The following is a 24,895-nucleotide window of genomic DNA, read 5'->3' on the forward strand; positions in this document are numbered from 1 at the left end:
AACATATCTCAGTTGCTTAGCTATATATCAGGGAGTAAAACATGTTGCAGATGTAGATGTGTGAAAGTAGAAACTCTTGCAAAAAGTTTAGTGGCAGAAGTCTGCTTAGTTTTTGTAAAACATTTGTAACAAGTTAAGGTGATGGAATATATTAGGCTCAATTAGATTCGTACATTGCTCATCCAGAAGTCAGTTGTTTTGTGTTTGCCACCAAATAGTTTTGAAAGCTTAAAAGATAAGTCACCGAAGGTGCTGCTGCTCGATTTGAATCACTGGTGCCAAAATGGAAGAATCGACATAATCGTTGTGTGAACACAGTCTTCTGTACCTTTTTCGTATCGGTCATTACTAATGTCATATGAGAGGCACAGTAGTTCAGATTCGCTTGCGCCACTCAGATTTTTCTTTTTTGGCATTTTCTCATTTTCAAAAGCTCTGCTGTTGACTTAAATGGATAACACACGTGGTGACTCTATTCCTTCACTGCATGGACCTCACGTGAAGCTACCCAGAAATGTGCCTTTGTTCCTTGAGGCACGCACGTGTGCAGGAACAGTCAAAAGTGTATGGGACGCAGGTCCCGCGAAAATGCGTAATATCAGCTCGATTTTAGAATACAGCCATTAAACGATAATGTACTCGTCACTGACATTATGGATAGCACTTTTTCAAAACTATACCACCTGCCTGCATGCCATAAGATTTTTAGACTGCTAGTACCCCTACCTAGTTAGTTGTTGATAATATTGTTGATTGGATTCACGCATTTCCAGGACTTGGCATCTGCTAATTGAAAGACCGTGTATTTCATTAATGGCGGGATAGGTTTTGTGTCATGGAGGGACGCAGCCAGTACTTTGGGGGTTTCAAGACCTCCATGTGTGGATGTGTCTGTGTGGATGTGTCTGTCTTGTCTGCGGGCCACAGCAGGTGTATAAAGGCTTCATGGCAAGGTTGTTGACCCCCACCCCCCCTTCATGCTTGCCAGTGGCCGCTAGAAAGGCAGTAATGCCTCGTACATTTAGCCAAATACGATCCGGAAGGATTGCATAGTAAGGCGCTTGAAGTGGAGAAAGAAGCCAGCAGATTGCATGTTCAAGAACTCAAAATGGGCTTCAATTTTGCTGCCACCCCTGTTTCTTGCGTACATAGGCCACCTTCATCCGTTAATCGAATTTAATTTGATTTGCATGAATAAATAACATGGGAAATCCTAAACAAGATTTTTTACCAGAAACCACAGGCTAGTGACGGTTCCACACAAGAAAGTATGCGTGACATTCCGAGTCTTAAGATGCAGTGGACAGTCGGTGACGTTTTTCTCGTCAATGTTTCCTTCTTCCAGCCGCAAGCGTCCCCGCCCATGCAACGACGAGAGCTGCGAGTTCATGCCCATATCAAAGAAGATAAACAACCTCAGGATACGGTAGGAATTTTCTGTTTGTCTTTTCTTTTTTCCTTGTGTGGCATACAAATGTGTGTGTTACAGTGTGATGACCATGGTGGTCTTCAGCATCTGTCTGAAACCATGCTTTTACCACACTGAGGTAGCTTAGCGCGTTGCTAAGCCCAGGTGCGAGTTCGATTCTTGGCTATGGTGGCCACATTTTCATGAGTGTGAAATGCAAAGAATTCTTGTTTACTTAGATTTATGTGCATGTTAAAGAACCCCAGATAGTTGAAATTAATGCAGAGTCCCCCATTAAGACATCATACCTCATAGTCACATCGTGGTATTTGCTCTTAAAACCCCAGCAATTTATTATGAATATGGAAACTACGCTTTGCTTGAAATCTTGCTGTCATCATTGTCTTTGTTGTGAGTTTCTGTTGGGTACTAACCAACAGCTTCAAGCATTTTCGGAATGCAAGGGTTTCAAAATCTAATAAATTTGGCATCTTGTAGCATAAGATGACAAGAGCGTGGCTGCACTCATGTAAAACAAATGAGCCGAAACAGATAACCACGTCTGTTTTGCCTTAAATCAAATCTCTGAATGCCTCATGCGAGCATTTTCGCCTTTTTATGTCTATTGAAAAGATATGCAGACTTTCGCAAAGCACCCACTGTGCGTCTATCTGTAAGGCAATACACAAACTTACGCAGCTGCATACGTTGTTAATGCTGTGGCTGATGGTGATCATTACTGCTTAGCCCTCTGTAATGTGTGGTAAACTTTACACCATGCTCGTTACACAGTTCGCATGGCATGACTGTATTCTTCTGCCCGACAATATTACGACTGTACAGGGTCTTTTTTCAAAGTGCGTTCAAGCACTGGTGGTGCTCTGTGGTAGAACGTGTAACTGCAATGCAGAATGGCTGAGTTCAATTCTGGCTCGAACCTATTTTTTATCTAATTTTTTGAAGTCCTATGGGTTTTAATACTGCATGCTGTGCTTTTCAGGGCCATTGTCTGATCAGGCACTTGGGGGTTTCACCTTAGTAATCATAATAATGCCATTGCTGTGTACAGTCGAATATATTCATTCATGTTGACACTTTTTGCTGTGAGATTTTGGCTTAGTCTACAAGTTGATTTCCAAGGATTAGTCATAAATCCGTAATTTGAAATGGGACCGTACAGTGAACTGTTTCATTGTTCCTTACAAAAAGCTGATTCATTATTCTGTCAATATTCTATTACAGCGAAAGCTGTTATGAAACCACAACAACAGCCAATTTTGGTGCCGTAGTTGTCCGCTGCCGCCGATTTTCTTAACCGCTATCGCGTGAATAAGAAAAAATGAAATGAGAAAAAATTTTCAGGATTGGATGGGATTTGAACCCGGGTCCTCTGCGTGGCAGTCACGTGTTCTACCACAGAGCCACACCGGCGCTTCTAACACCTTTGCAAGAAAACCCTATAAGGTGTCATGTCGGGCAAGGAGTTGCGTTAACATATGTAATATAGCATCGTAGAAGAGCAGAATAACAACCAGGCATCACACAAAGCAAATTGCTCAAAGAAAGGGCCGTTGAATTCTTCCAACCCACTACAAAAGGCTCAGCCATAATTCATCATCATCAGCTACAGCACGAAGTGCACATAACGCCTTACAGATCTGTAGAGCGGGCACCACGCTTCTCCACAGAAGGATGAATAATGGCACAGTGGGTGCTTCCCACTTCATGAAAATTGTGACGATTTATGGAGTAGTGGGTACCTTGCAAGTGTACTTGTATTAGTTGCCCCAAGAGAGTTTACAACGGGCTCTAGAAAGGCCACTCCTCTAGCTTTCGTTGTGACTGTGCTGCGTCTTCCGTGCAGGCCTGGCAATTTTTTTTCCATTAATATTCTATGCGATTTATTACAACAAAAAGCAAATACAAAATGTAAAATTATTTAAATTCTCAATTCTGTGTTAAAACACCAATTTACCTTTAGATTATTGTGTGCAGTAGTATTAGACATGTACTGCCTGCATGTTAGGAAAACCGAGCTACATTCAGTGCACATCCTGTTTGCTTCAGGTTTTACGCTTGAATTTTATACACCACAAGTGTCAGACTAAGCAAAAAAAAAAACAACTCGTGTCTCTGGTAAAAAAGATCTCTCACATCTGCTGCGTTGACTGTGAGCGGCAATAGCCGACACTTCCGGGGCAATCATTAACAATGTTCTTTTATTTGTTTATAAGTCTGCTAGCTCCCTAAACATTTTTCTGAAACCCCCCTTTGCCCAATGACTTTTTCAGGCCTGCAAGATACCTTGAATTAATTGATAAATAAAGGTACCTTTCCTACAGAAAATACTTTCAGAAGTGTAAGGGAGGGCAGTTGGCACAACAGCTCAATTGTAGAGTTATTTCTACATTTGTTAGAAATGTAGAAATAAGCAGACAAAACCATGTTTGGCGTGGTTTTGTCTGCTACTTTCATTTTCCTTTTCATCGCTATTCCTACATTCGAGATTTTCTTTTTCGTGTAGTAGCTTGTTTCCTCCATGCTTTTCCTGTTCCCACTAGTTATAACTAAATCCCTTGGTTCCCTTTTCTTTGCTCATCCAAACACCTACTGTGGTACTTATGGCCTACATGACGTTGATTCGAAGAGGGTTGCAACATGAGCTTGTTGGATACTCATATGAAAGGCTTTTGGTGTAGCGCGAAAGGAAACACGGACATGAGAAGGCACATAGGAACACCACACAGCGCTTCGAAAACTTGCTTTGTACTTTGCTACACTCTTGAGTGCATTGCAGTGTTTTGTGTTGCGACACCTTGCTGCAACCATGACCGGAAGGGCATCCTGAGCTCCATGTACATGCATTTTCCTTCTGCAAAGTTTCTCAAAACACATGTCAATAGTACAATAACAAAAACAAAAAGAACTGCAAGATCAGTTTAGTATGGTAGTGTACTCTCAAAACTATTTATCGTCTAATGAAAAGTTGCAAAAAGTATCAAACCATGCTAACCGCACAATGTTAACACCATCTCTTCTGGCCTGTTGTTCTAGGGTCAACTCCCATGACACGGTGGACGAAGACGTAAGTCAACTTATTTGCATATTTGTGTAATGTCAGAGAAATGAGCTTGGCCTTTATGAGGGATGATTGCAACTTGCACTCTGCTATTAATGATAAAATGGTTATGCTGAATATTGAAAACGGCCATGCTACAAGGTGTAGTCGAAGCATGTTTTGGCTTCAGGTTTGTCTTATGATTTGGCCTGATTGAATGCAAAGGGCATAGGTTCATGCTAGTTGCCACAAATGTGTCGTGGCTATATTCGGATAGCTGGATTTCCAGCAGCATACGAGCGAACAACCCCTTCTGGCATAAAGCAACACCTCCTAATCCACAATGTGAACAGAAGCTGTGCCGCTAGAGGATAGTGCAGGAGCGGAAGTGCTGTACCAGATCAACTGTTGTCTACCCTATGCATAGCGTAAGCTGTTCACTGTCAACATAGACAAAATGTTCTACAGGACACTCATTAGCAACAGCTGCAGTCTTCGTTAAAGGGGTCCTGCAACACTTTTCCAAGTAATCGTCGAACGGCTTCATTAAAAACCTTATTGCCTCACGAATTGGCTGCCACAAAAATTTTTAGACTCCTTCAAGTACAAACAGAGTTGCAAGGATTTGTCACATGCATCAAGCGCTTTCCCCTTTTGTACTAGCGAGCACGCTGAAAGCTACGCAGGGAGGGGGATTGCGAGTGGTTGTTTCCTCTATCGTCAAACTAGGTTGCTTATCTAGTGCGGTGATGGATGAAGGAGCTGGGAGGAGTGTAAAAATCAGTCAGAAAAGCTCGATTCACTTTGGAAAACTCGCTGGTGGCTGCGATCTTGTTCTTGTCAACGTCAACTGAGGCGACATTTTTCGTGAGGCTTGGAGCAGCCACAGCATTAGGCGTGCTGAAACATTTTGGCTCCGATCATCTGTAAAGCAGTGAAATCACAACATTCGCGCTCTGTAACCGTGTTTATGTGTAACATGTAAGTGACTTGATATATGCTTTACTGACTCGTATTTAGATTGGCCAATGCTGTGTTCTCAAGGCATACCAATCCCCCGTATGCACGTTGGACCGCCGAAGCATTTACCTGTCCACTGCGCAGTACGATCCTGGCAGTAAAGAGCTTTAGTTTGTCTGTAGACTTCTTAATGTTTGCGGATATGTGACCGGAGCTGTTGACGGCTGCAGCAGTAGCAATAGCCACAGAGCTGGTAGCGACATCTTGAGGCGTTTTGTCCAAGTACAATAATTTTCTTTTTCTGTTTTCTCAGTTGTGTTTGTGTTCTTGTCGATAAAAAAAAAACAATGAGAATACGGTGAGTTGCCTGTTATTTCACTGCCAATGCTTTACACAGAGTCAGTAAGTGGGTAAGTCGCTGCAATGTTATGCTTCTAGGTCTCTGGTTAAGCTCTGCATCATCAGGTGTCGCTACCAGTGTTGTCCATCTCGTGTATGCCTCCAGTAATCCAACCAGAACTCGTGACATACATTGTTTACAATAGGGCCCCACTCAATGACCTCGTCACTTTTTGCTTCTATTTCCGATTTGGCACAATCACGAACTTCAAAACTCAATTAAAATACTTTTTAGGCTGCATTTGTGGCTGATATTGTACAGATGGCACCTATATGTTCCCATTTGTGTGATGTAACAGTCAAATTGTGTCCGAATTTTTGTGTCGCCACTTCTTTAAGCTCGAGGATGTGGGTATGATTGCTGGCCGTGGCCATATTTAAACGGGTGAAATGCTAAAATGCCTGTTTACTTAGACATAAGCACACGCTAAAGAATTCCAGGTGGTCATAATCAATTCAGTCTTCCAGTACTGTGTGCCTGATAATCATGTCGTGAATATTGCGCGCAAAACTCCAGAATTTTGTTTTTGACTCGCTTTCGTTGCTTCAATCATATGTTTCCACTTTCTTTGTTGACTTGCTACGTTGCACTTGAGTGCATGCGTGTCAGAGAGATTTAAGGGGAGACTCTGGTCTTCTAAAAAAAACTTCTGTTTATTGTCATATTCAAATGAAATTTTCAGGCAATGTATATTTTAACCTGCTATAAACAGATATGCAATCCATTTTTTTCTTAGCTCAAGTAGTTTTTGAGATATTAAATAAATAATGAATGATCAAATTGCCCAATTGTTCTGCAATTTAATCATTGAATATCCTAGAAAACTTGATATGGCCATATTCTAGAACAATCAAGGATCACAACTAAACCATTACTGTAATTTTAGCTATATTTTTATGAAAGTTATTGCCATCTGTAATGTAATGGTTGGGAACATGAAAATTTTAATCAGTTTTATCAGCATATAAAAAATTTTCTCTTGACCAAGTCTATAATTTAGTAGTATTATTGTGTATAGGAACTCATAAGCTTTCAATTGCAACAAGAATCATTCAAATCTGATCACAAGATCAAAAGATACTGTGGGCAACAGTATAGCACATAGGCGAAAAACGGATTTTGAGAAAACTCAGAAAGAAGTTTGAAGACTTGGTATAGGTTTCTTCTTGCCACTAAAAAGCAACAGATGGAAGTCCTTTTCGCTCTAGAAGCCACCAGGCACATAATCACTATCATTTTCTTTCACACGCCTCCTCTTCATGGCATTCCTGAAGTTTTCTGCTCTGGTATGCTTCTTGTCACATGCCGCTAGCCGCCGCTGGTCCTTTTCTAGACACCTTTCAACATCTATGCTCCTTGACTCAAATGCAGCTCCTTCAAAATGGCCTCAGAGGCACGTTTCTTTCCGGCATTGAACCGGGCGACTGTTTCCGCAACAGCAGTTTCGACTGTGAAGAGCGAGGCGTGTTTGGTTTTTGGCACAAGCGACCAGATTACTGAATGGAGGCTCTCATTTGAATTCTGAGTTTTGCCTCGTTGACAGCGCTCCAACAGCTTCCGATCAGAGAGGCGAGTGTACACTGGGAGGAGGGCTTCAGCAACGTATTCAGGGAGGTTGTACCGGTGCTTGGGAGGAGCCTGCTGCCTTGCCACTGCCTTGTTGTGTGCACACCATGATTCATCGCCTTTTGGGCACCGTGAATGAGCACCGTGAAGTCACATGATAGTACGTGGCAAGGACAGCATTCTCCATCTCATCAATGTTTCCCTGGTGTGCCTTGAGTGCCCAGCCATAATAATTCGTAAGCTTTGTAACAAGCTCAGCAGTGAGCTTGCCTTTGCCACCGAGGCTTGGCCGACCTTCCCCTTTGCTCTTCTGCAAGAGGTTTCTCAGTGCAGCACCCATTCGTTTATGAATGTGATTAACACAATCCTCCTTTTCGATGGGCACAAAGCCATACACTTTCTCCTCCTGAAGGCTGTTGAAAGCGCGGCTATCTCCGTCACACAACATCGTTGTGTAACGCAGTCCATGTTTTTCAAGGGACCGGCCAAACAGAATTTTGGCAGCCTCCACCTCCATTTGGCCAGGCTTGCTCGAAGAGTTTTTTTGGCACTTATGACGAGCTCGCCACTCACTGTATCGTGGGTCACCGTCCTTGGGGCCGATTTCGCAACCCAAACAGAAGTTCGATAGAACTTTGAAGTCCAGCACGTATCCCGAAAAGAGTTCGATCACAGTTCCCACACAAATGTGTGACAGGTGTCCACGAGTGAGCCAAGTCCCGTCAAATGAAACTGCGATATTGCCGGGGTTCCCGAAGTTCAGTTCGTAATAGATGGCCTTCACAGCTGTCGCGCACTCACTCATGACGCCCGCGGATGCGTTCACGGCGGCAGGGTTCATCTTTGTTTTTACGTAGTTTTGGTAGGTTTTGTTGTGCATACCGCGACGAGAAACGGTCAGCGCCGAGAAAATGTCGTTTAGCACGGTCTGCCCATTTCCCGTGCTCATAACTGCCCGAGCAGCAAGCACATTCACTTCGAATGGGTTGCAGGTCGCATTCCCCCCTGCTCTCGGCGAGCTCCATCCGGTGCTGACATCTCCACAGAAACGTTCAAAGGGCCGGAGCAGAATTCGCATTTCGCGCACCGAAGCAGTTTGTTCAGCAGCGGTAGGCTTAGCAGCGTAAACTCGGTGCCGCACCCCGCCGCTTCCGGGGAATCTCCGATAAGCGACTGCTTTCGGCGCGTAGCTGATAATGAAGAAAGCTTCTGGCGTTGCGCTTCCGCGCTATGCTCAATCGCCACTTTCTCAGCTTCTGAAACAAGGAGCGTGTCAACGCGCATTGTCCTCGACGTGTCGTCGGCCACAGGCATCGCTTGCGCGGCTGCAGCTTCGGTGGATGTCGTACACCCGCTGGCGCATGTCGCAGAGCTCGTCGCCGTCGATCCACTCGATGCTGCTTTAGGTATCCGAGACCGACGCTTGCGTTTTTTGCCGTAGGCATGAGCCGTCGCGAACTTGCGTCGCCCGCCAGCCATCGTCGCGTCCGAACAATTTTTGACAAGGCGTCTCGCATTGTCGGGCACATGGAGGAAGGAAAACTCAGGAGAGGCCCTATCGTATCCCAATGCATTGCGAAAAGTGTGGCGGAAGTGACGTCAGATTTATGGGGCAAACAAACCGGTATGGGGCAAACAAAACAGCAGACGCCCCGCGGCGTGCTCTCCGCGGTGGTTCGCTTCTGCTCAGATTTGTAGTCCCGGCGTAAACTTAGCGCGTATTGTGCGGTTTGCACGTAGTAAAACGTTGCAAGCAGACGTTTACCAGGCTGTTCGTGCGTGGCAGGCCCGAGCGAGCGTTTTTGTGCAACAGTAGAGAAAGTACCGGTACGTGCCGTAATCAAAAACATTCAGCCCCTGCATCATTGTATTCGAACTCACCTAGCAGTGACTTACGCGTCCTACTGGGCGTTAGATCTCTCTTTTCCGTTCTCTTAGCCCGATTGCCCGATTAGCGGTTGCGGCGCAACGCCAACCTATAGTTGACGTAACTTCACGTCGAAAAGAGGACACCGCTGAATTGTATAGGCGATCGTGCACGTAAAGTTTGTAATTCCAGTGCGCACACAACACAAGCACGCAGCGAGCGCACACCGAACAATACATACATCACGTAGTCCGATAATAACAACAAAAGTTTATTGCCCTTTCGTTGAACGACACAGCCTCTAAAACGTACGATGCCTTCAGCGCATGTTATGTACGGCGCGTCAGACGCCAAAAACAAAAGTTCACATGAGTTCTGAGTAGACAGAATGAGTAACAAGCAACAGAGCGCACATCCGAGAGCTTCGCACGCAAATACCATGCCTTAGTGATCAGCAATGAAGCGAACGTATACGTACACATGAAAAGTGACACCCGGTACTGTCCGCGTGCACGCGATTTGCACCGGGTATACGCAACAGCTGGGCATTGCGTAGCTTCCCTAAAGAACACTCACAAAGAGCAGCATGCGTGAATCGACTACACCGCTCGCACGGCAAAAAACAAACAAACAAAAAGGCTGCAAAGTTTCGCGATGAGCGCATGCGCTTGCAAACATCGAGACGGAAGTCGCGAAATGTTTCGCTGCGCCTTCGCTAGGAGGCAATGCGGGTGTTTGCGATGTGGAGGCTTCACGAGTGTGACGTCAGGGCCTCTCCTTATGCCATCTTCGACAAATCGCACCGGTGCGCACCGGGGCACCCAGGCGCTACGACGATTGGACGAAACGGCGCACCAGGGCGCCCCGGTGCGCACCAGTGCGATTTGTCGAAGATGTCATTAGTTTTTCCTTCCTCCATGGTCGGGCAGACGAAACTCCGGTCGTCCAATCAGAGAGCAGGATTCACCCCACGTGGTACAAACGCGCCAATGCCGTGCGAGTATTTTCTTTTTTTCGTTGGCGTGCAGCTCCATAGTCGCCAGACCTAGAGGTGTTTTCTCGCTAAAAACGGAATGTAGAAGAATTCAGCTCTCGAATGATTCCAAAATGGCCGCGCTGCGGCCAACGGTTACCGCAGGCGACGGCATTGAATTTGCCTGTTTTCGGGGGGCGTTTTCGAGCGAAAGCGATCATAAAGCTCTCTTTAGAGCGCAATAACAAAATAAATACTCGGCGGAACGCGTTAATATCGCAGCAATAGATTCTTTAGGGCGTCTAGATTGCGAAAAAAAATATTTCAAAAAGTCGATTTTTTGGCGATTTTTTGTTCTAGAAGACCCGTGTCTCCCCTTGATTTCACAAAAGCGTTATTCTTATTAAAATCCTGAGTGTCACTTTGGGATGTTAAACCCCAGAAGTCAGTCAATCAATATACCTCCAGCCTAGCAGTCTTTGAAAGCGCGGACTATGCAAAACATGGAAAGGGAAAGTGGAGGCTAGGCAAGCCACCATTGGAAAAATGGGAACTTGCAGCAAGGCAAATTGTTGCTTCGATCCCCACCACCTGCTAGGCTGAGCAGCAGCTGGGGAGACGTGCCGTCAGCGAAGCCACATTTGTCATGCATGCCTCAGGCACAGCTGCCATGGTAGGTTGTGGGCTCGTTTCTCCATCCGGTCTTGGAAGGTTGTATCAGACATCTGCTGTTCATCATAGAAGATAGCTCGGCATTGCAGTTGAGGGGAAACGTGGGTCTTGAAAAATTTTATTAGTTGGGTTAACTGAATGAAATTTAATAGGGATGTTCAGTTTTTTCTGCAGATTTCAAATCTTCAAGTAGATATTTATTATCTGCGTTAGAACAAAAGAGATATGCAATTTTTGAAAGCACATTTCTTACGGTGCTTTTTGGCAACTTTGCCCTGTCAAACACAAAAACAAATTATTTGGCAAGACTGCCAGAGAGCTGGTCAAGCCGATGTTAATTTGGTTGTTTTCATTGAACTTCAAATGCGAAATAAACAGATGCAAATATGAGCGCAAATATACCTTGTAGCTATAATCATTTCAGAGGCCTTTTTTTCTGCAGCTGGCTTCACTTTCATCTCTTTGTGGGTTCTTTTTATTTCGTTTTGAAGCATCTGTTTGTCTTTACATGAATAAAGTGGAAATGCCTACAGTTTGATCTTTAAAAAAGTCATGGGACAGCTCCAGCAATTGAGTGCTGTACCATCCCATGTCCTCAACTGCTGTAGCAGTTCAGTGTTGTAAAGGCGCAGGTTAAAAAATAAGCAGATCCCTTTCCTCAGTCTTAAGGAGCATGTCTGGCGGAAGTTTCAACTGTGAGAATGCCTCATCAGAGGCTGTCTTGCAAAGAGCGTCTTGTTTTCATTCACTTTTTTGAAATGAAGCATCACAACACTTCCATACCCAGAACATTGAGCTAGCCAGTAGGAATTCGTAGTTGTCGCTTAACCTTAACGCTTGCAAATGCCAACAGAAGCGAACCGGACAACGTAAATGCCGTCTTATGGTTGATGCTTGGCATGTTAACATTATTGTATGTGCACGCATGACTCAGCATTTGATTACCTTGTGTAAAGAAGGAATGACGTGCTTAAGCTGTTTCATAGCTCTTGCATAGACCGCCATGTGTGCCATGTTAACAGCTGTTGCTGCCATTTCTGAGTATGCATAGGTTAGTTTTGCATGTACAGGGTCGACCACATCCAAGCTGAACACCTCATTAGTATTCAAACCGGTAAAACTAGAACGTTTCTTATACTTCACAAGTGCAATGCCCGTTATAGAACGTCTAATCATGGTGTCGACAAACACAGTAATGATTTTCCGAATTATGTGTTAAACAACAGCTTCAATGAGGTCTTGAATACTAATGAGGTGTTCAGCTTAAATGTGGACGACTCTGTACCTTCTCCTTTGACGTGCGACCTCTCGGTCGATAGTTTGCATTTGTGTTGTTTGGCTCTCTTGCGTCTGTGTTTGCATTATGTTTCTCCACAGGGATGTACTATTGAGATAAAAATAAATGCAAACAGTGTTGCATACCTGCCAACTCTCCCGAATTGTCCGGGAGACTCCCAAATTTGGACCTAATCTCCCGATTGTACGAATGTCATGTTGAATCTCCCGAAAAGTGGCCACCACAGCAGAGGCGGGTTTTTTTTTTTCTCTCTTTTTTTAAAATCATGCGCGCACGTCAGCCTTTCCTGCTGTGGCGGTGCTGCGGAAAAGCACTCGCGACCACACTTCTATTTCATTGTGACCATATCGTAGAGTACCGCTGAGTACATTCTAGGCACTGTGCATCTGGGCGAAGGCTGGCCGGCTGGCCGTGAGAAGCGCTCGCCACCGTACCGAAAGAAGGCGAGGGAAAAGGTACAGTCTCAGTGGAAAAAGATTGCCAAAAGTGCACAGCGGCCGGAGCCGCGGCACTGCACAAGCGCTCCGATAACGAGACTGTCGAGCACATTCCATTTTCCAGAGGAGGGGTGGCCGGCAGACCGGCGGTAAGTAAGCGGCCCCCATTGTGCTTTGCACTCTCGATATCGGCGTGCTTGGGAGAAACAGCGCCGCGTGTCGCAATCTTGCCGCTCCGGCCACTGTTCAGTTCATTTGCGGCAATCGTTTTCGTTAAGCCTAGCCAGAACTTTTGCGTCTCCATCTTGGCCCCTGCATTTTGTACGCTACGCCCTCTGCCGTGGGGGTCGCGTGTTTCCAGAGTTCAGTTAGAAGGTCGATGACGGCGTCAAAATCAAAGTACTTGCAAATGTTTCTGGACTCATACACAGCTGGGTTTCCGTGCTTTGTGACTTCGCGGAGAGGTGACAAGTACGGATTCTGTACCACGTGAGCCTGTGAACTGCCTTGGTGCCTTCACAAGTAAAAAAGTTGCTTCAAGCAGCTCAAAACAAACATCCTTATTCCTTTCTGATGTCAGCAGTCTCCAGTCTCAGTAATTTCCGCTATGCAAAAAAAAAAAGACCCCCCCCCCCCCCCCGCTGCGGTCTCCCGAATTTTCATGCTGTGAGGTTGGCAGGTACGCGCTCTACTGTTCACATGTGTTTTCAAGCACTCGTAACCTACGTAGTAATCCAGACATTAGAGTCATCCATGATGCAATCAAGGGTGACTCTTAACATCTTTTTATTGCCGCCAAGGAAGGGCACGATCAAAACAAATGCAAACAGCAGAGCACCAACATGCTGCACTGTTCGAATTTCTTTTGATCGCCTCGGCTCATAGCATGTATGTATGCCTTGTGTGTGTGTGTTCGTTTGTGGGTCGAATACCCAACACCTGTGTTGGGTATTGGACCCTCCCCTCCCCCCCTTGTATTTGCTTCCACCGGATGCAGTAAGAAAAGTGATCTCTGAGATCTGTATTTTTTCCTAGACCTTTTCCAGCCACATTCTATAAGGTGTCCAATTTTTTTTTTTGCTGAAAATATACAGCAATAAAAACAAAATAATTAGATAAAGAAAAGTAAAACACTTGCAGCTTATACACTTCCAGTGTTCCTTTCACGTCTACATTCTACCATCGCTCTCTGTGTGCTTACGGTTTCCACTTGTAAATATGACATGGAAACTTTGAAAAGACTGAAAAATTTTAGCATCAAACTCAATTCAGCGATCAAAATAAGGAGCTAATCTAATTGTTGACTTTTTAAAATCCCGAGTGCGCTGCACTCTGCATGGGTTTCAACATTATGTGTTCTTACACACGTTAAAGGGGAACTCCAGCGGTTTTTCATCATTGTCCACTGATCTGAATGAAATCTTCAACATGTTTTCTCTTCAATGCTCTGGCGATCTGTGTGAAATGACATGACTGCAAGTTTGGTTTTTCTGAAAATGAATTTGAAAGATTCGTAGCCAATTCCTGAGTCAGGCATTTTAATGCAGGCCACCCTGTATTTGTTGACGTTTGTTTCCTACCCCATCTTGAGCGGTGAAGACCAGGAGCGTCTGTTGTCATTCACTCTTCTGGAAAAGTGGCTGTGTACTGTTCAGTGTGTCAACTCATCCCCCAGTAAAAACGCTTCTATGTGTTGACACTGCGTCAAGGTATTATGGGACATCATTGTAGGCATTGCACATAGCAGCCACCGGTTTTGGTTTCTTACATACTTTTTGGTTATTCAAAGTTAGACGGGTCTCTACGCAAATTGAACCACCCTAGCTGTTACAGGACTGTCAATAGCATTTAAAAACAGCAATGTCGTAATATTGTCAGAAATACACTGGAGTTTGTTGTCTACCATCCAGCAGTAGCCTAGAGTTAGAGCACCCACCTCGTATGCATGGTGTACTTACTCGGATTGACTTCTGGTGCTGCTAGGAACGCACTAGTTTTTTCTAACTGTTCTAGAGCTGTCCCTCAGCCGGGTGTTTGGCTACTTGCGGGGGTTTCCCCATCTTGAAAGGGGACCTTTTAAAAAACTGTGAGGTCTCAAAGTGCCACTTGTCTTTAGTGCTGATGCTAGCAAGTGCCCATGCAGTCTCTTTAGCTGAGTACTTTTTAAAGTATTGGTGGTCTGGTTGACACTAAGTACTGGCTTGAAAAGGTGTTGTCCCTTGGACTCTGTTGGTGTGAGGAGGTTAGGGAAATTTGAATTCAGCTGCTAGGGTCCAGTAACTGAATGGGGCTCCTGCAGCATAATCTCGAGGGTATGAGGTCATCCCAGGCTTGCTACAAAATGCAGCGGCATTTGTAGCAAGCCTGTAGCCTGGCCGTATCGACTGCAGGAACATTACGTGTAGACCCTAGTTTTGCCCTTTTGTGACCTGCTTCATATTAAACAGTTCATGGCGAATAAGCATTAAACGGATGATTTTACGTCATGGTGTATCTTTCCAACCTCTGTTACTCATCTGGAACATGCTACGAGGGAGTTCCAAAGACGTGGCTACACCGCATAACTGTTACAGCCGTGAGTCCAAACGAGGATAGGGTTTTCCTGTATGATCCCTCTAAGTCGAAATAGCTCGTCAGCCCAGCACTTCATTGTTTGCGTGAAGTTTAGCGTGAGGCAAGGTGTGTGACCGGAAAAGTTGGTATTTGATTGCATAAACAGAGTGGAAAGGACACAAAAAACAAGGGACTGATGACGATTGGCATTTGTCCCTGGCTTCGCGCAGAGGCTTTTGGTGTCATCACGTGTGCGATATCTTTAATTTTAACACAAAAGTGTTTTATGCCGGGGTCCACCAGGACTTCAGTGACGTATTTCCGTCACGGAAATGACGTCGAAAAAATTTACACGATCAGATGGCAAAGAAAAAAAGTTCCGTCAACGGGCATCGAACCCACGACCGCTCGGTCCGCAACAACAGATGCCGGGCACGCTATCCACTGCGCCGCGGTCACAGACTCTAGAGGCTTTACAAATGCGCCTTTTATATCTACCACTCTCCCGGTCGGCGGGGTGGTGTTGCCCTCTGGGAGCGGTAAAGTAATTCGACCTTACTGTAGCCTCCGCGATTAGCATCTGCAACGCATTACACGTCTGTCCCATTTGGCGCGTTTTCAATAGAAGTTCAATTTTGTCAATGCCTTAACACACCGCGAGGTGGCGATCTTAGCCCAAGCGTCGTAGAAGCGTCGGCCTCGCTCATAGCATCACGCTAATCCAAACCAAAAATAGCTCTGCGACGCGCGCCTGCCTCACCTGGCTGTAACACTGCGTTCCCCGCTCACGCGCTCGCCCCGAGAAAAATCGCGGCTGGGCTACCGGGGCGGCACGACGCGCTTTGCGTTCCCCTCTAGTCTGGCCGTGGTTTCAATCACATTTTAAGATGCCGCGGGATGGCGACCAAGTTTCGCGTCCAATATGCGATGCTCTTCTGGCTATGACACCTCGTTCTCTGATTACGCTTTCACCGTTAACTACTACAGCTACCACAAGGGTTTGTTTAATCATTTAACATGGACGTTAGTCGTCGGGATGGAGATGTACCACCAATCATCAAAGTGGGTGCATCCACGTTAAACGGTGCCATAGCTGCCAGACATCAATATACATTGTGCAAACTCTCTTGTATCACTGTACAGTAAACATTTAGTTACTTTTGTAAGGGCACGCTTTACTTTTGTGTTATTCCGATTCCTATGACGGAAGGATCAACCATGTTTTTTTTTTTATGTTCCTTACAATGAAAGTTACTTGGCAGCACCAGTGCTCATCAGTCCCTTGTTTTTTGTGTCCTTTCCGCGCTGTTTAAGCAATCTTAGCGTGAGAATTGTTTTTTGTGCCTCCCATTTGACATTGCAGTCCCATGATACCAAACATGTGCCCACTTTCCTTTGACAGACGAGCTCTTCGGGTGGCTCCTGCCCCGACCATGCCCAGCTGGCATCCATGGTTGCCAACGGCATCGACAACCCACACTACGGAGCCATCAACCGGCTCCTCTACGAAGCGCACATGCAGAGGCAGCAGCGATTGCTCGGCGCCTCCCATCAGCGACTCCCAGAGCACTGTCCCGGACCGAGCCAACTGTGACCGCTTCGGCGGTGCCTTCAGCGGACGACTACGGACGACCACGAACGCTTAGGGTTTTAGAGCTGCCGACGGCAGCTGTTTTACCGTGACAACGCAGCGCTGTTTATGTAAGGATGTGATCGCGGACGAGTCGCAGTGCAAGATGCGCACGCCCCGTTCGACGTCTGCAAGCCGGCCACCTCTGCACATCCCTGCAACCATTTGTGCCGTTCTTGTAAACGTGACGTGAGCAGTTGTACTGGCTGCTTCATTCCAAGGGTGTTTCCCATCTGCAATTGCGTCGCAGCTCTCGGGTGATTTTTTTTTTCCTTCTTTTTTTTCACTCTCTCTCCTTTTTCCCCCACCCGTCGCTGCTGCAAGTGAATCCAAGCTACACGGCAGACCTGCCTCATCGCATCGCCTGTGTTCATTAACGAAAAATTGGACAGTGCTAGTAATACACATCATGGTGTTATGTCTGCCTGCACAGCAATTTCAGTCATCTTTCACTGGTAGTAGAAAGGTCTGAGAAGACTGCGCCAAAGCTAGTGACTGTGGGTGTGATATGTGTGACTAGTTCTCTGCTTTTGCCGAAAAGCTGCTCGCCGTCATTTCGGTTTGAGTGAGCGACGTCACCGTGTATGTTCGTTGCACGACTTGAAAGCTCCGTGAGCAAGCTTACGACTCGCGTAGTTTGGAACGGCATTTCCATTGAAGGAATTTCGCCTCGTCGTCCTCAAACGTCGTGTATAGCCAAGCATTCTGAAAACGTTTTGAAATGTGCCGTGGCTACAGAATTTACAGAGACTTTATGCATGAAGAGATGTGTGCCAGAGTTGCAGCGTCCATAACTTAATGGCACCATGTTTACTGGGGTCATTGGACGGTTATGTAGGGATTGCAATGGTTCCACCTCTTAAAAAGTATCTTTGCAGCCTGTGTCATTATAAGCCAGTGATGGTGTATTACCGTAAAGCACAACTAAAAAAATTGTACTGCCCATTCAAGCCAGAGTGTGCTATAATTCTTTGATTTGGTAGTGCATGTGCTTCGCCAGAGGCAACCGGTATATTCAAAGGCAGTGTTCCTGTTAAGGGAGTCCTCAACTTGTTTTGCATTAAAGTTGACAGATTCTCATTTGATTTGAATGCCTAAATTAAGCCTTGTATCACAATCTATGAGGAACAATTATGAGTGTTTCGTTATAGCGTTATGAGGGCCTTTATTCCTAATGAAGTTGTTTTTAATTGAGTAGTGTGTTGCCTGCCTGCTAATATCCTTTTCATGAGCCTTCACACCTGCGTAGTGCCATACAGGCAATTATCTCCTGCAATGGTGTGTGCATGTTGCCAGGGTGTGTAAATTCTGTGATAGAACCACTCTGTAGCATTTGTTGCGATGTCGCATTCATGAATAAAATTATTCATTGACACAGGTCAGTCCAGCTAAATTGTCACAGGTCAGTCCAGCTATTCATTGCCAATGAATAAAATTATTTATTGACACAAGCAGATCAGTCCAGCTAAATTTAAACAAATTAGGTCCACAGCATGGGCAGACCTTAAGGAAATGGGAATTCTTTAGCTCCTAAATTTTTCATAGGGTGATAAAAAAAAGCAGGGTTGTATTGTTGAAAGTGCAGACTGTTCAGTTGATGTGAGAAAAGCTGCTGCTTGGTGTGAACTAGGGGTGTGCGAATATTAGAAAATTTCGAATAACGAATTGAATAGCATTCTATTCGATTCGGTACTAGAATCGAATAGTATGTATTCGAAATAACGAATATTTTTCTAATAGTTTTCGACTAATCAGCACCAATGGAAGAACCCGAAAAGAACAAGCCTTTAGAACAGCTAAAGCTAATTTTTGTTCTTTTAATCACTAAATTGCCAATGTGCATGCAGCTGAAGCTTTTACAGGACTACTGGCACTATAGTTATTACCAGATGAAGGCGATTTTTCTGAAAACTCCACTTATACTCAGTTTTCACTGTGCTGCAGCTGCGTCACATTAAACAGTTCCTGTCTTCATCTAGTAATAACTGAAGGTGGTGACTACGACTGCATTCAGCTTCATGAATAAAAGACTCAAGTGTTGTGTTTGCATAAATTGCTCTTCCGCTTTCAACACCGTTTACACTCTTTCGGTGCCGAGGCCCATGTTGTGATGACAGGTTTATCCGTTTGATTACATCTTTAGCTGTATTCGTTGTGTTCGCTTCAAAATTGTTTAGTCGTTATGTCTCAGTTTTATTTAAATGCAGGTGACCGGTTATCAACTTGATTATTGTAGTTACCACTGTATTTCAACCTACTGGTGCAAAATATTTCGAAGGCCCTGGTCGTTGCTGTATGCGAGCTCACCTCAGTTTTCATAGCTGTGGTATTTTGAGTCGGTTAAATGTAACCGTAATGTTCTGTGGTGAAAGTTTTTGAATATTTGGTTCAAATGAAATGTTTGTGGAGTTTTAAGACTTATTATAGCAAAGTAGTTCTGCAGAATCCCGGGAGCAAGGTGGCGGAAGGTTTAAGAACTAGGGGTGTGCGAATATTCGAAATTTCGAATATTTTTCGAATAGTGTTTGCTATTCGATTCGATTCGCACTGAAATTTTACTATTCGAACTATTCGAACTTCCCATAGACAAATGCAGTCAACGTCCGGTTGAAAGTGACCCCTTCAGATTTTCAATATGCTTCACCTCATTACACTCTCGTAGTGTGGCAAAGCTGCCTTTCAAACTCCGTTACGGTCGAACTTGGCCAAGAGACAGTCAACGTCCGTTTGGAAGTGGTCCCTAGATTTTTAATATGCTTCACCTCATCACACCCCCGTATTGCGGCAAAGCTGCCTTTCAAGGTCCGTTACGGTCGAACTTAGCCAAGAGACAGTCAACATCCGATTGGAAGTGGTCCCTAGATTTTCAGCATGCTTCACCTCATCACACCCCCGTATTACGGCAAAGCTGCCTTTCAAGGTCCGTTACGGTCGAACCTAGCCAAGAGTCGGTCAACGTCCGTTTGGAAGTGGACCCTAGATTTTCAATATGCCTCACCTCATCACACCCCCGTATTGCGGCAAAGCTGCCTTTCAAGCTCCGCTACGGTCGCAAATGTATCAACTCAAGAAAACGCTGGTTCCAATATGGAGATGAAAGATGTGGCAGAATTGGGGGCTCAATTAATGCTGTTTTGGACCTGAAATTTGGGCAGGAAGTCCGAAAAATCGGACGCCGAAGCTTTTTAGCATCCAAAATTTCAGATGTTCTTATATATCGACGTCTACGAGGCAGATTTGGAACTCCGGACTTGAAGGGAGCACACCCTTGTCTGCCACATCAGTTGGCCTTCCACAGAAGTTGAAAGAGGAGGAGAGGCTGAGGAAATGGCATCTCTGCCTATCACGTGTAAAGTGTTGTCGGCAACACTTTGGTTGCACCAAATCGTGTACGTAAATACAATTCGGCCTCTACACTGCCTCATTCTTGATAAGAAAGACAACTATGAAATATGACCCCACCAGCGCTTCATCAACCTAGCGAAAAGAAACACTTTCATGTTGCTATCTCACAAGAACATACTTAGGGATTCTCTGCAACTTTTTCTGTAATTTCACTTCGAATTATTCGAAAAATGTTTGAGAAATATTCGAAAATTATTCGAAATTATTCGATTCGATTCGCACTCAATCTTTATTATTCGAATTCGCTTCGCACCCAAAGTTTTGCTATTCGCACAGCTCTATTAAGAACCCTTCCGCCAGCAACTAAGAAGCTTTGAGAAATCCGTGTGGATTTCTTTGTGGCTTCGTGCTACAAACGGGTGGTTGTCAATTTCCCTTTCTTGAGTTCTAAGACTTTTCAAAATGCTTGTCCTACTATTCGAAGAGTATTCGATTAGTATTTGATTCGGAATATTCGATTCGTATTCGATTTGGTTCCAAAATTCACTATTCGCACACCCCTAGTGTGAACGTATTTATTGAGCAGCTACCCCTTTGGTGTTACTGTTTAAATAGGGTGCATTTCTTACCAAAAAAGGTTCATTTCCTCGCAGCTTTGCCATGTAAACGTTGAAAGATTCGAATGCAACGTTGGCTGCACGTGCTTTTGCAGAGTGCTTCTGGGAACTAAATACTTGGACTATGAGAGATTGCAGAAATTTCACTTTCCTTTCCGCAAGACCAGCAGTCTTCCGGAGGAGGGTAGACCTTTTGAGGGTAAAACACTACAGATCCCTTAAAGAAGGCAAAACTTTAGAAGCATTGTTAGATCGTGTCAAGTTTGTGGGCATAAGTGTTGTGAAATACTGTGGTGTTTAGACACTGCAGAAGTCTCCATTAAGAAGGCATTGGTGCCCTCTGCATTATGCTAAGCTGCAGTATTTCTGCACTAGGCAAGGACTCGTTAATGTCTGTTTCTGTATCTTCATTACCAGTTGGATTTAAATCCATCACGCCAATGTACCCCACCAAGACAAAGCCCCACACGTCGTCTGTACTCGTGGCTAGTGGTTGGATAAATGTAGCATGCATGGATGCTTGCTACAAAAATATCAGTGTATGTACAAATGTTTCAGGCACACAAGTAGTCATTTTGCCTCAACTTTCTTGTCACACATGTTTGAGCAAAATACTATAGGATATCGAATTCAGTGTAAAGGTGTGCTTTCTGAGGTGGCAGTTATGAAGAATAGAGATGCTTAAATTTTCTCAAACAGCCACGTCTGCAGTGTGTATAGTGCAGCTAAGGAAAAAAAATTGCCCGCGTATCTGCGTGCTTCGCTGCAAATGCCGTCTAAAGACGATAGAGGAGGCGCTGCGTGAGGTATGGACGCCATCTGACAATACGTTGGGAAACATGAGCTTGTGCAGAGGGTTTCCTTCCTCCGTGGCAGAGGGCATTCGTCGGCGCGCATAGCATGGCATTTTCAGCGCAGCTTAAGAAACTAGGTTCTTTAGAATGATGTATCTATGTATTTTCTATTAAGGGAATTCACACCACCTAATAAATATCTGGTGACGTTGCGCCTCAGATATGCGTAATACTTACTTTTTGATCGACAGCGTTCACAAGTATGAACAGCCGTACCAGTTCAAGATGGGTGGGCGGTAAGCAAGTGGTTCAACTTTGGCCGGGTGGCTGAATCGGGTGACAGACAGACAAACATAAAGACAGACAGACAGACAGACCAAAATTTCTGCGTTTAGGTTCCCCAAGAAAGACTATCGTCTTTAAAAATGCATTCGGAAACATCTGCCAGGTATTGTCTTCTCCTCCCCAACATTGTGCTTTGCAGTGGAGTTCACCTTGTATTTTTTATTCTCCCAAGCTAGCTGGCGTGACCTTTGTTTTGTTGGTGTTTCAACGCTGTGAGTGCACACGTGTCTTCTTATCCCCCCTCGCTCTAATTGCACTGGAGTAATCGGTGTGGCATCTTTTGGCAGGCTCGTCTTCGCTTACTCCTCTTCATGTGATTTCGTTTGTGTAGTAACTGTGATAGTTTCACACTCTTTGCTTGATTGCATGGTGTATGAGCTGCACCTTGAAGGCTTCAAGGGATTTGGCACTCTATTGGTCCGTGCACCAAAGCCATCATACTTGGCCATGCAAGCATTTAGCCATGTGAGCAGCCAAGGCCGAGGCGAGATGCCATTATAAATGATATGAAAGAGTGAAAGAGAACAGTGACGGCACTACAAAGTCGTGACAATAGCACTGTCCAACACACCAACAATGCCAGTAAACAGTCGCAGTGGGTCATTCAGTTTTGTTTAAAAAAGAAACGGCAGCAACACCTTCCTATTTACTAGCGTTCAAGTCTGCGCAAGCCGGTGCCTTAGAATTATGTTTGGCCCACAGGTCCAAGCTGGCATGCTAGGTTGATTGGTGTTCTGCATTTGTCAACAGTAGGTCTGACCACTGTGGCCATGGTTGCCGTTGTACTTTTCCAGCCTGTTGTCACAATTTCGCGTCGTACCTAAACTGATACCGTGAATACATGGGAGAAATTTTGGACGTCGTGTGGGGCCACCTCACAAAAACCCATCAGCATGTCACCATTTCTGACATGAGGAAAAAAAATTGGGCACGGTGCTTCCGAGGAGCTTGAACACTTTAAAAAGATTTTGTGGTTACATCCATTTCAGGTATACAAATTGAAATTGCGAACTCTTATATGTTGGTCGTCATAATACAGTGCAAAGACATCGACTAGCCCACCAACAAGTCTTCTCGAATGTTTTGCAGACTGCCATAAAATGATAGACTCACCTGCCAGGTCTGAATCTATTTAGTGCAGAAACATGCAAACATGGACATTGTTTTGTGCTGGAAGCATGGTTTCGTTAGTGGTTTTTTTTTTTAATATAGCATGCAAGTTGCACCTGGGGTAGCAACGTGCTAGACTGGTTGTGGATGTCCTTTGCTCACATGCAAGCATTTCTAACTTTGACTGCTTTTCTTTAAAGGGGCCCTGCAACACTTTTGATGGGCAGAAAACACTGCCCATCAGTAGTCGAGGCTCCCAAGGACACGCGAACCAAACACCATAGCACAGCATGCAGCCTGGAATTCACAATTCTCAAAATCGGCTAGAAATCGTTCACTATTCTCTGGACAGATGATTCTAAAAAACCAAATGACTGTGACATAAACCCATGGCCGTTGGCTGATTTGAGCATCATGAGCTGCATAGTTACTGTGGCCGCTACGTACCCGCGCGTGCTCTCGCTATCACACTGCATGTTCTAAAAAAAAAAAGAAAAAGTCCTCAAGGACATGATGTGTGCTGACGAAGGGACGTGTCTTCTTGCCTCCCTTGTCACCCCCCTCCCTGTGTAGCTTTCAGCCCACTCGCTGGTATGAAAGGAGAGAGGAAGGGCTTGAACCATGTGACAAATCCCTGTAACTCTGCTCGTACTTGACTGATTCTAAAAAGTTTAGCTGCAGTCAATTAGTGAGGCAATAAGCTCTTTTAGTGAAGCCATTCGACGATTACTTGGAAAAGTGTTGCAGGGCCCCTTTAAAGGGAAGCTTGTGAGCCTGAAGTAATGGCTCTAATCCAGGAGCCTGCGGTTCTTGTATGTCTGAAAAGTGGTGCTGCTGTGTCATTTCCTTGTGCAATTTGAGATTGCCATTTCTGATTGCTGTGTTGCAGAACTGATTGCATGCGTCAAGCAGCACAAATGTACACAGCCTGCCCAATTAACCTTGTTGAACTTCATATGGTATGGAGTGCAGAGGGTAGGCTCTGTGCTCCATACCTTCGAGGTTCAATCTACCAATGTTTCTCTTCATGTCCGTTTGAATGAAACGACTGTGTCCTTTGTGCTGCAGTTGTGCACAGACACAACACTGAGTATCTATTCATAAGCAGAAGTTGAGAAAGGTAACTGATATACAGTCGCCCTTTTAGTGCATATTGTTCGGATAGATTTAAATCAACGTGTACGGTAACCGACTGGCGACACTTGAAGCCAGAAGTCTATGGCATTGTCTTGATTCACTGACACACCTCTGTGCATGAGCACAGCTGTGGCACATGCTCATGCGAACGCACGCCTGCCGTGCTTTTTACATGGTTTGCGCATGCAGTCGTGCTTCGATTCATGGCTCATGTTTAGCACTTAGCAACAAGCTGTAGCTCGAAGAGCAATACAGCCCTCTGACTCTACACAGTTCTGCACTGCGAGACCACATTCCTGTGATACTCTGCTCACGAACCACCATGGCTGTCGTGTGGACTGTACAAGAAAGAACGATGTGCCCATGCTAGGTTTTTCACCGATGTGCTGTAATGGCTAAAGGTAGCGCTTCGGCATGGCAGAGTTGCTCTGATGCAAGCCGAGAAAACACCTGCCGTCACATTATATACACACCTTCGTGTACGTGAAAGATGGAACGCTTATTGCTTTGTTACCTTGGGACAATGACCTTGTCTGAGAAAGCCTTATATGCAAGATGTTTCAAGTGAACACTTGTCTAGTGGCTTGCGTTTTCATGGACATGGCTCATTGCACACCCATTCTGTTGTTGGATGTGTCCGGGTTATGCAGTGCTGATTGCAGATGCCTCTCCTCGCCACATTCCAAAGTTGCATTTTATGCTGCCTTGCCATCTTTTGAAGCAAGG

At 45.0% G+C, this 24,895-nt stretch overlaps 1 protein-coding gene across 3 annotated transcripts in view; it reads left to right on the forward strand.

Moving 5' to 3' along the window:
• Positions 1-24,895, forward strand: part of LOC119399525 (uncharacterized) — a 37,885-nt gene that overhangs the window by 2,594 nt on the left and 10,396 nt on the right. For 2 of the 3 annotated variants that reach the window (XM_037666338.2, XM_037666337.2), the window contains exons 2-4: positions 1,346-1,426; positions 4,463-4,493; positions 16,594-17,226. In XM_037666338.2, the coding sequence (XP_037522266.1) occupies positions 1,346-1,426; positions 4,463-4,493; positions 16,594-16,785 (304 nt within the window). In that variant the 3' untranslated portion in view covers positions 16,786-17,226. Of the gene's footprint in view, positions 1-1,345; positions 1,427-4,462; positions 4,494-16,593; positions 17,227-24,895 lie in introns of those variants that run through there. The other variant, XR_007416875.1, reaches the window with a different exon arrangement.

This window comes from Rhipicephalus sanguineus, chromosome 7, assembly GCF_013339695.2.
Source record: "Rhipicephalus sanguineus isolate Rsan-2018 chromosome 7, BIME_Rsan_1.4, whole genome shotgun sequence".
Classification (NCBI taxonomy): domain Eukaryota; kingdom Metazoa; phylum Arthropoda; class Arachnida; order Ixodida; family Ixodidae; genus Rhipicephalus; species Rhipicephalus sanguineus.